General features: G+C 35.1%; 1 protein-coding gene across 2 annotated transcripts in view; it reads left to right on the forward strand.

Annotated features, from left to right (window-relative positions):
* Window positions 1–12,259, forward strand: part of LOC117327218 (protocadherin Fat 4-like) — a 30,468-nt gene that overhangs the window by 1,086 nt on the left and 17,123 nt on the right. The window contains exons 2-10 of one of the 2 annotated variants that reach the window (XM_033884088.1): window positions 538–754; window positions 5,022–5,143; window positions 5,587–5,785; window positions 6,224–6,364; window positions 7,395–7,666; window positions 8,844–9,054; window positions 9,858–9,946; window positions 10,575–10,797; window positions 11,431–11,571. In XM_033884088.1, coding sequence (XP_033739979.1) covers window positions 538–754; window positions 5,022–5,143; window positions 5,587–5,785; window positions 6,224–6,364; window positions 7,395–7,666; window positions 8,844–9,054; window positions 9,858–9,946; window positions 10,575–10,797; window positions 11,431–11,571 — 1,615 coding nt within the window. Of the gene's footprint in view, window positions 1–537; window positions 755–1,077; window positions 1,134–5,021; window positions 5,144–5,586; window positions 5,786–6,223; window positions 6,365–7,394; window positions 7,667–8,843; window positions 9,055–9,857; window positions 9,947–10,574; window positions 10,798–11,430; window positions 11,572–12,259 lie in introns of those variants that run through there. The other variant, XM_033884089.1, reaches the window with a different exon arrangement.

Below are 12,259 nucleotides of genomic sequence, written 5' to 3' on the forward strand. Positions count from 1 at the left end.
ATGAGAACATTTCTCAAAACAACATGTATTAATACGAAAGCGAAAGTAGTCTCGGTTTTTGATGTGTGCTTGCGTGACTGTGGTAGCTTTGGTTGGATACTTCAGTGCCAAATATATCATTAGTTTTCGCTGGTGTTGATTACATTTTCCCCACACTGGTACATGTACGTATATTTGGCACGAAATTGTTTTCCTTGTTATGTTCAGCAATGAAAGAACGGTAACAAGCATTCGCCCCAATGTACCATTGTACGTTGACCTTTTCCTGTCGTATAATAAATTTGGTTGTCATTACAGTTTTTGTGAAACATGATTTTAAGTTTAATGATGATCTTGACTTTTACACAAGTTAGTCTGAAATCATCATAAAAAATCCCATTAATACACGTAACATCTCGGTGAACAACAGCCGAAAGGATGGCACAAAGCCAAGAATACCTCTAAATGTGGATTTATCAAAAGCTTTAGTGTTTGCTGAATACTGTAAAAACTGTACCTGTCAGTGATATTTCAGAATCTTAATTGTTTCTCTTTTAGGTTCGTCTTTGGGCAACAGAGGCAGACGACTTGTTGTACCGGCCTTGGCGTAACGCTAGTTATAATCACTGCGTGGTTTTCAACTCACCCCCAGTATTGTTAGGGGAGCCGTACTCCGTGACTCTTGACGTCACTGACCTCAGACAGGGCATCGCTTTAGTCGACCTCAACTATACAGACAACTTCGTTTTCCCGAATGTTGAGTTCTACATCACAAGTAAGTAAATGCAAATGTTTGTTTTGCATACGTTTTCTTTATATAGAGACTAACATATAATGATCTTTAACGAATTATTTTATTATCATTTCATTTAAAACTATGCTTATGTAACAGACTTATATTTCATGCAGCATAAATATCATTGATTCCATAACTGGTAGTGTTATACAGAAACCATGCGAAAATACTTGTGGTATCACTAAATGAGATTAATCACTGAAATAACCAAGCGAGCGAAGCAAGCCTATTGGGCCTCTTTTTTGAAGCGCGTTATAAGCGACGTTCCGGAAGTAGAATTACAAGCGAGATTTGTTTGTACGCGGGAAGATATCCATCCGCGTGCTGTTCAGTTGTGTTGTGAAGTGAAAACATCATGGTACGCCTCTATTATACAGATAGATGTTAAATTAAGATAGAACTATTTTGATAATCTCTTACATATGTAGATGTGGTATTACGTGTGTTTTGTATTCTGCTGAACATGTACATTGTTATACATGTAGTTAAGTTTCCACTTGCCCTGACACATGTCTGGTTCGGATATGGTGTCAGGACCAGAGGAAACTCGGGCTTTAACTTTACATGTTATCCACACTGGCACTGACTCTGTAGATATCGAATAACTTATTGTCTGTCGTGCGTGGTCAGTGACATTATTGAAAAGATTTGATTAAGATTGATGTAGTTTTGAAATCAGGCACCTGTATGATAAATTGATAATATATGTGACCCTTGGGAACTGTTCGAACCTTGGACCTCCGACCACTAGCCAGATGATGTACCGATTGAGCTACCTGCAGGTAGCCGATGTTCAATCCGGTCCAGTTCCACTGCACTATATTAGAACCATGTTATATATGTGCAGAGACATATATACAGAGATGAGTAACATCGCTATTTCCCCGTACAAGTGGTGGCTCCCTTTATTCGTGACCACTCAAGCATATCCCTTATCGAGAGTGCCTTGTCCCCTATCAAACACACGCGAGCACAGGTAAATCGGGCTTTGCGCATGTGTGTATCAATGTACTGGAACTTATTCGACATGTTCTGGTTAATCCGCCATTACGTCAGACCAAAACATCGTCAATTTTAAATACACACAAAAAGCACATCGTTTTATTTAGGCCGCTACAAAAGTTACCACATTAACCAAAAACTATCATACTTATGGGATATAGTCTTATTGATCATGCACATTGTTGTCATTTATCCGTATTTTCGAAAATCCACTGGGTCCTATCGACATGTCCAAGTTTTGTAATTAAGCAGCCATTACGTCAGATCAAAACATCGTCAATTTTAAACGCACACAAAAAGCACATCGTTTTATCTAGGCCACTACAAAAGTTACCACATTAACCAAAAACTATCATACTTATGGAATATGGTCTTGTTTATCATGCACATTGTTGTCATTTATCCGTATTCTCGAAAACCCCATAGGGACTTTTCGAAAATTGGAGATTCCCGCCGATCTTTCCTGCGGTGTGCTTGACTTTCATACTCAAAATACGAACACTTGGACAGCAAATTGTGATATATATTTCATATTGATGACACTTCTGCACTTTGATATTAATAAAATTAAAGCACATAATTGGATTTTTTTTTTTTTTTTTTTTTTAACATTTTTTATTCAATTTTAATTTTATCAACAACACATTACAAATACAATTCATGTCCATTCAACTTACAGGCATACATCATATTCATTTAGATATAATGTTATATATATTCATACATGTAACCATTCTATAATATGTCTTTACTCACTCACTCACACACATAAAGACACCAAATCAAACTTACACATTACAAACATACTGGGGGGGGGGGGGGGGGATTTTCTTTTGCAGCCTCAGACTAATAATTGTTTGATTACACAGATGGTAAATAGTGTATACAATGTACACGTAAAAGTATATACCTGAACTTTAAATTGTCAGCACAAAACTGTTACATTAAATAAAACCACATCATAGATATATTAAAATCATTAAAATCATATGTTAAGCCAGTTTTCAAGATTATTTTGTAGCTCAACGTTGTTTCGGTATGCCTTATGCTTAACTATCATCAGCTTATGAGCTTTCAGTTCAAACAGTATATGGTTCTTTAAACTTATTAAATTGATATCTTTTTCTAAACATTTCATTTTAAACAAATATTGTTTAATCAATAGTAAAATAAGGTTATCTAATACCAAATCTGCATCACTGAAACTAAATTTTCCAAGTATAAATTCCTGTTTAATAAAATCGACAAAAATGTTGTTAGCAGCAAGTAATTGTTTAAATTCACGTAAAAGAACACTAACCTTATCACAATCCCAAAAAAAGTGTTCAATGGTTTCTGGAAAATTTCTACAGAATGTACATAAATTATCTTGTTTTATACCCATTTTATGTAGAATTGTATTTGTAGTTAAAATTCTATGATTGATTCTGTATTGAAGCCATCTTAGTTTTGTACTATTAGTGGTTTTAAAAACATTTGTATAAACTTCTTTCCATTGGTTTTCCTGGATATTAAAAATTAAGCTCCATTTTCTTTGTGATGTAGGCTTTGTGTGATTATGGCACAAGATTCTATAGATGTCATGTGTCCCTTTTTTATTTCTTAGTATAACTTTCAAATTTAAAGGTATGTTTGGTAAACAGATTGCTGAAGAGAAAGTTTCCTGTTTACTATTTATAAAATGTTTTACAGCTCTAATAATACCATGAAATGTTAAAATGTTGGATCTTATACCATCTTTTTGTTGAAATTCTTCAAAATTATAAAATGAGCCATCTTTTTTAACAATATCATATATATACATTACCCCTTTCCTGAACCATTCTTTGCAGAAAGCAGGTTTGTTGTTTATTTTGATGTTATAATTATACCACAAAGGATTTTCCCAAATTTTTTCATTGTAAGTATTGGACCCATCTATTGTTATATACCAAGCTTTCAGAACATCTTTCCAAAACAAATTTGTACATTCTTCCAAAGTAATTTTGAGTTTTTGAAGTCCACAATTTGCCAAAGCAAATGTATCCATATATTTATCTGTAATATACATCCAACTAGCATCATCTTTATAAATCCGCCTTACCCATGTTGTCTTGAGACCTGTTATAAAAGATTTTAAATTAATCATCTTTAAACCACCTTCAATATATGACTTAATTATAACATCACGTTTAATTTTGTCTGTTTTACCACACCAAAGAAATTCATATAATATATTGTTGACTTTTTTTATATACGATTCGTTTGGGTTCGGGAGAGCTATAAAGAGATGATTGAATTGTGAAATAAGTAGTGTTTTTATAATAGTTATTTTCCCTATTGGAGTAAGATTTCTTCGGCTCCACGATTGGATCTTGGTGATGATTTAAAATAGAAATTATCGATAATTATGTGTGTGGTTTTCACAATTTCTCTAATATGGCGTCAAGTGAAGACTGAACCGAGCGTGTGACTATAATACCAAAGTATATATATAAGGATTCTGTATCATATAATAATAGAATAAGGATTTTACATGTGTAAATTCAGCAAAGGCATTTGTGTCGTGTATTTTTAAAACAATCTGAGTGAAAATCCTATATAGCTATTTATTTGCTGTCTACATGACTAAATTTGCATATTAATTGCCATTTCTTGGTTTCGTACTGATGATCGATAGTCGGCTATTGTCCTGTCGGGTGATATCCCTGGCTTTGGCCCGAGTTTTCTCTGGCCCTGTCACCATGCCAGAGAAAACTCGGGCTACCCTGGCTTATGGAACCACCTCCCCTATAATATATAATGAGTTTAAACATAGTTTTAGAAAGTTTGAATCCAATATCAATGCACTATAACATACAAATATAAGCATAAGATGGTCGAGTATGTATAGTGTAAACAGTAAATTAAATCCATGTTTAATGCATAGATTTTAGACTGCATGTCATCATATTGTGTCTGATATTATCAGATGTTGATGCACCATCCATTTATTTTCTTTTTTTACGCTCATGTATGACGCAAAGCATTAGTGGAACAATGAATTGCCGAATCACTTATCTTAGAATACAGATTACAATCCAAGTAGATGGACTCGAGCACTTACCTCGATTAGATGGTACGCTTGAAGGCTTTGCTAAATTTTTTAAGCACTCTAGGTACCTCTTTTTGTGGGTGATAGTTTCTGGATATAATATAAAAACTGTCCTCCCCTTAAAACAACACAGTTTGAAAACATTTTGTAGAGTTTATTGTTATTCTACAGGCGTGGAACCTGCTCCATGGGGGAATTACATTGGTATTGAAACTGCAACAGGAGTCATTGGACTGGATGCTGACATATTTTTACCAGTTTACAAATATCAAATGGTGGAAATCAATGTTACGGTAGATATTGCACCTCATTTGTTATAATCAAGTCATATTTAGAAGTCGAAGGGGCAAAAAATAAATGTGTACAAAAACTATATTCACTTCCTATTTGGTGTTTTATTGGCTAGATTTAGTCATGTTTTTTTCTAAAGAAAAAATATGACTCGATTGAGTCTAAGCATCAACTGTAATACATTTTTTTATAAATAATAATATGTTTCATGTAATATTACATAAGAACTTGCACATTCCCCTGTAAATGTTTTTGAGTTGAGAGAAAAGGATAAAAAAGATCCTTGATAAGAAAACTAAACTTAATTAACTTAAGATAAATGATGACATTATGATTAATGGTATTGAGAAATACTAACGTACATATTCTGTTCTTTCAGGGTGGTTGCAAAAAATTGAGGCATCTATTGAAAATTTTGAGGTTAACTTGTCTCCTTGTGTTACAGGTAACAGATGGTGGAATCCCTGCCTTGTTTGATACAAGTGTAGTTCATCTGTATGTCCTCAATGGTTCCCTAGTATGTACAGCCCCGCCTGTGTACCTCAGTATAGGGGCCCTACCTAATGGTCAGACGATCCTTGGGACAGTCCAGTGCTCTGGTGTAGCTGATGGCTCTCTCACCTTTACAGAGGATCCATCACAAGGTAAAATAGATTTGTAGACACAGAATTTACTGAATATGATCACTTCCCTGGTGGTTATAAGTTACAGAAGTATGTGTGTAATCAGTAACATGTAAGCAAGCTAAAATAAGTCACATTATCTGCATCTGTCGTGCTTGGTTTTGGATCTGAAATATGTTTTTCTTATGTTAGATAATTACATTGACCAATTTATCCTTAAGACACAGTTCCTGTTGAATAGCATCAAACTGTTATATAGTGATAATTATTCAAAATGTCATCCATTGGTAAATCAAACTGTAAATGTATGTATATACCTGTATGCAAATGAGCTGCGTGAAATAGAAGCTCTGCAGTACTCGGTGAGGCCCATAACTTTTGTCTCAAGCTTGCCACAGATAAAATACAAAAACGTTGATTTTCTAGTGCTTTGATTTCAATTAAATGTTCCTTGTGTAGATTTGCTGGCTGTAAACTCTCAGGGAGACCTGTTTTTGGGGAGCCAAGTGCAGAGCCTGTCATCTGGTACCTACACTGTGCAAGTGATGGCCCATCAGCCTCCGTTTCCCAGTGTGTCGGTGGATGTCAGCATCATCATTGGTAAGATAAAACAGCCCTTTATGCACTTATTTTACAGAATCATACATGTACAATGTATATATGAGTTCAACTTCAGTTAAAAAAATTATGGGTGATGAATAGATTTGGCTTTGTTACAACCAATCATTATTGTGTTCTGTAGTAAGGAAATTGCAAAAAGTTGTAACAGTAAAAATTAAATCACTCTCTCAGTACGTTAGATATTTCCAATATTTTCACAGCCTTACCTTTAATGATCTCAAATTAGTCATGATTTGATTTCCATTTAGGTTTTTACACGGCTGACTTAGTAAAGAGGGCAGTTATAGTGACAACTTTGTCTATATATAAGCGTGTGCATGTGAGCATCAGATCCATCCATGATAAGCTTGCATACAAGATACTTGTATCTCCTGAACCTACCAAGAGAATTTGTTAATATTGGTGGCCATGCATAATATCATATACTATCATGTTCTGCACCTGGTTAGATTTTGGGGGTCATTAGTAAAGGTGAAAGGTCAAAGGTTGCACTTGGCCATCATCACGGCTAAGACTAAGAGGATGGTGTGGGTGTTTATATATGTATGTGATCCGCATTGACTTTGCTTTTATTGCTGTAGTGGACCATTCTAATTCCAGAAATATAAATGATTTTATTGTACAAGGGGACATATTGCTTTTCACGGATCACACTGTCTATTAACTATGCTCTATGGACCATGTAGAGATGAACACAGCATATCTGAATCAGTTGGGGGACACATGCTTTGGTCAATTTATACAGATATTTGAATATGTGATTTGATAAATGGTTTATTTTTCATTTGCTGGACACAGCAGGAGTTAAGGTTATTGAAAGTTCAGAGGTGTGGTTTTAAGATATGCTGCGTCTCACTGTACAATCAACTTCAGTTTCTCCTCGCATTGAATATTTCAAACTTATTGTCAGATTTCTACAGTATACAGCAATAACATCTATACAAAAGCTGTTTATAACTATTGTTTTTATTTTGAAATTAATATTTTCTTGTTTTTTACAAAATTTCAGGTAATTTCACACCAGAGTGTTTCCCTTCTCCAAATCTAGCCCTGATGATTTCGGAAGAAAATATAGTAAACACTTGTTATGAACTGTACCAATGTAGGTCCCCAATGTTTGGGGGCACCATGGATTGTGCAATATCTTCAACTGATACCTTAGTCAGCTTTTTTGAGCTAGACTGCACGGCAATGAGCACGAACTTCAATTACTATGTGGTCAATGTCTCAATATGTGTTCATACTAGTATAGCCCAGCAGAATCAACTAGGCACACACCAGGTAAATATCTGTAAACTTAGGACTGAAATGTTTTCCTTTTTTGTTCGTGTTACTTAATGATAAAATATAAAAATACGTAATTTATGTAATTTATTTAGACTAAGGTTGTTATTTTATAGACAATAATGTAATCATAAAATTTTGAAATACGAGGAATAATTAAGACAGATTTACTGTTCTGAAATATATGCAATATATATCCATCACTGTATGTACAATGAACTGTCGAAAATCTTAGTTGACCTATTGTGATCGCCTATTGTTCGTCGATGTGCTTCATGCGTCATCTGTCCTAAACAGTTTACTCCTTCTCCAAAACCGTTGAACCAAACTTCAATGCAATTTGGCTGGAAGCTTTACTGACCAAAGGTCAACCAAAATTATGAATTATATGGTCCCCACCCCCCAGAGGCCTGAAGGGCGGGGCCAAAAAGGGTCAAACTGATTAAAATTTCAAAAATCTTCTTCTTAACTCCCAGATATGATAGAAAAGACTAAAGGTTCTTTACCAAAATTGTTGATTTTGTGACCCTGGAATCTTACATTACCCTCTTGGGAGGGGGTAAAGTTTACTATAATTTATATAGGGAAGACACATTTTGAGCATTATTTGTTCCAATTGCCATTGGAAATAATACATCAGTGTTATTGACCAACTCCCAGGATGAGGGACATGAGGCACGGGACCAAAAAGGGTCAAATTAACTGAAATTTCAAAAAGCTTTTCCTCCAGACCCAAATAAGGCAGAATCAAATACTCTTCATAGACGGAAGGGTCTTAAGGTACTTTACCAAAATTTTGAATTTCATGACCCTGGGGTCTCACATTTGCCCCTGGGAAGGGGGTATACTTTACTATAGTTTATATATGGAAATCACAATTTTAACTGTCATTTGTTTGATTTATATTGGAATTCATTCTAACTTGGTTAACATATATTATCAGCATGGAATAACAGCTTGAGGGTATGCACATGTTGGATTTGACTGACTCCCAAGGGCTTATAGGCAGGGCAAAAAAGGGTCAGATTAACTGAAAAAAATTCAAAACTCAGGGTTCATGGGCCTCTTGTTTTAATTATTATATAAAATTTGTTGAAGGTGTATGGTTTGGGGTATTTTCTAACTTGTATAGTGGTACAATACCAAATTTTATTTATTTTCCTTTTTTTAATAGGTACATGGAGAAGTCTCTAACAATTTCGGAACAACAACATCAACTTTTGAAGTAGACATCTTGCCTGGAAATTTCTTTGCTCCGGTTTTCTCTACTGTGAATTATGTTGTACAAATTTCGGAAATGACGGCGAATGGGACCAGTTTGTTCCAGCTGATGGCCACTGACAATGATGTTAATGATGTTCTGACTTTCAGTATTCCGGATCAAAGTAAGGGTTGTTCTTCAACACATACACACAATCTGGTTATTAGTCTCCTAATAGAACTTTCACAAGAGACCGTTAAAATTAATTAGTCTCTCGTTTTTTTGGCTTTCCATTCTATTCCTGAAGTTTGTGTGGACATCATCCCCTATACTGTTTTGATCCATTTTATTTACATGTGAATCATGATATTACAGACAATAACATGTCAAAAGTAGAAGTTGAATCTACTGACTGACCTGATATAACTGTTCTCCTTTGTTTGTGTTCCTGCAGCTGATTTGTTGCGCATGCACATATAACCCTTTTCCCCCTTCCGCGTCTTACAAAGTCCGCGAAATTTAAAATGGCACAAAACATAATAAATATTAACCCCAAGTAATATCCTTTACAACAAAACTCCTAGCATGTATAAAGTACATTAAAATATTATTTTAATTATCATTTATACATGACTGTCGTGAGGGCAAGCTTGTTGGACCAAATACAAACAAAGATAAAGACAACACAGAGACTAGTTAAAATTGAAACAGGCCGTTTATTATATATAACAACGGACTTGAAAATATGAATTTACAAGAAAAATATTTGGTCCTAGGTGGGGATAAAAAAACGCCACCATGTTGTTCTACAATCCAGAACAACATACCCCACCCAATGATATATAATTCACCTATTTAAAAAGATTACTTTGTATTGAGAGAATTCCATTCTCAATTGTTTGCTTAATACAAAAAAGATGGACAGTCAGTAAAAGCTTTGGGATATCACCAACTAAATGATGCATTGTTACTATTCTGTTATTGTAGGTCTACCATTCATTATACTCGGGGACAATCTATTGGTGGATGGGAAACTCAATGCTACTTCTCGTAATTCCTACAGTTTCCAAGTCAAGGTAAGTACATGCTGATATCCATTTTCACATTATAGATAATGCGATGTGAATTATCCCATCACCCCAACATATGATTGTCTTGAATAGTTTAAAATCCTATTAACAGGTATGGATATCTAAGATTGGTACCAGTATATGTAACAGGAGTCGGTAGAGTATCGGACAATGTGACCTCAATTGAAGGTCCGAGGTGAATGTTTGATCACTACCAAGTGTGGTTCGTATTTCTCATGGAAGCCGATATCATGAACCATCCTGTACTGTTCTGGATTTGTCTCTGGTCCATATTTTTTTCAGTTAGGTAGCCACCAGCTACTACAGGGAGACTCCACCCTAATACGACTGTCTGTTTTTAGGTGTATTAACCCATCCAAAAAACAATGTACTGATTGTGTAAGTAACAGTTAGTTATATCTAGAGTGGTTGAGTGGGGCAGTGGTAACACACTAGATCGTGTCTTTCACCTTGGCGACCAGATTGATTCCCCGGACTTGAAAAGGTATGGAATACACCTGGCCCTTGCAGGTGCTTTTATCTGCACCAACAAGAGGGATTATTATAAGTTGATACAAATTGTTTCGTAACTATTTATAGTTTTTAAACTGTATTGGTATTGGAACTGTTTCAGGTGAGTGACCTGGTAGGTCATGAGGCCTTTGCACCAGTATCTATCACTCTCACTGATGTGAACGAACCGCCGATATGTGTCGCTCCGTACTTTTTCGTAGTTGATGCCACGGCAACCGGAGGCCAGACTGTGGCACAGTTGAGTTGCTATGATACAGATGAGCAGAACAATTTCCGCACCTTTATGTACCTCCTGGATCCATTCGAATCTAGCTCAATTTCTGGTATGATCTGATACTTAACTTCACATCAATAGTACAATCACTTACAGTGTATTAGCAGTTGTCGTTACGATAAACTTCATAACAAGCTTAATTTGATATTTCACCAAATTTATCCTGCTATAAGCCCACATGATCAATACATACCGTAACAGCTCACTCAAAGATGGGGTGATTGGCTTATAAGAGGTTAGTGATATGGCATTTGTTTGCAATTTTGATGAACTGGTGCGGTAGAAAGGGTTGGAATTAATGCCAAACATGGGCTTATTGCTGGATAAATATAAGGTACCTGTTATTTTAAAGCTAAATATTTTGGTATCAATAGCTATATACTGATATATACTGATTTAGTACATTCGTACAGTCCATTTCACTGATTTAATTATATTGTGAATATGTCATCAGAAATTATTTTTGAGATGTCAATTTTCTATTACCATTTTCTTCACTGAACAAAAAATGGTACTTGTCATTGATGAATTCCAGTCAAATTTTGATGACATTTTAACATAAATTTTCCTTGTTTTCGATGTTGTTTTTAAGAAAAAAATAGAAGCTATAGTTTAAAGTATTTGACATGGAACTTCAGTAAAGCAATGCATACAATATAGGTGTATTTCTTTCTCTCTGCAGCCTTAGTGATGGTTAGTTCAGATGGACAAATCACCTTGCTACAGGACATGAGTGGCGATGTAGAGTCCTATACATTCACAGCCCTGGCCAGAGACCTTGGAGGCCTCAATACGTCCATACAGGTCACCATGATAGTCAACAGTAAGTACCTGATAGACGTGTGTATATATATACCATGATAGTCAACAGTAAGTACCTGATAGACATGTGTATATACCATGATAGTCAACAGTAAGTACCTGATAGACGTGTGTATATATATACCATGATAGTCAACAGTAAGTACCTGATAGACGTGTGTATATACCATGATAGTCAACAGTAAGTACCTGATAGACGTGTGTATATACCATGATAGTCAACAGTAAGTACCTGATAGACGTGTGTATATATATACCATGATAGTCAACAGTAAGTACCTGATAGACGTGTGTATATATATACCATGATAGTCAACAGTAAGTACCTGATAGACATGTGTATATACCATGATAGTCAACAGTAAGTACCTGATAGACGTGTGTATATACCATGATAGTCAACAGTAAGTACCTGATAGACGTGTGTATATATATACCATGATAGTCAACAGTAAGTACCTGATAGACATGTGTATATACCATGATAGTCAACAGTAAGTACCTGATAGACATGTGTATATACCATGATAGTCAACAGTAAGTACCTGATAGACGTGTGTATATATATACCATGATAGTCAACAGTAAGTACCTGATAGACATGTGTATATACCATGATAGTCAACAGTAAGTACCTGATAGACATGTGTATATATATACCATGATAGTCAACAGTAAGTACCTGATAT

Source organism: Pecten maximus, chromosome 5 (assembly GCF_902652985.1).
Source record: "Pecten maximus chromosome 5, xPecMax1.1, whole genome shotgun sequence".
NCBI lineage: Eukaryota > Metazoa > Mollusca > Bivalvia > Pectinida > Pectinidae > Pecten > Pecten maximus.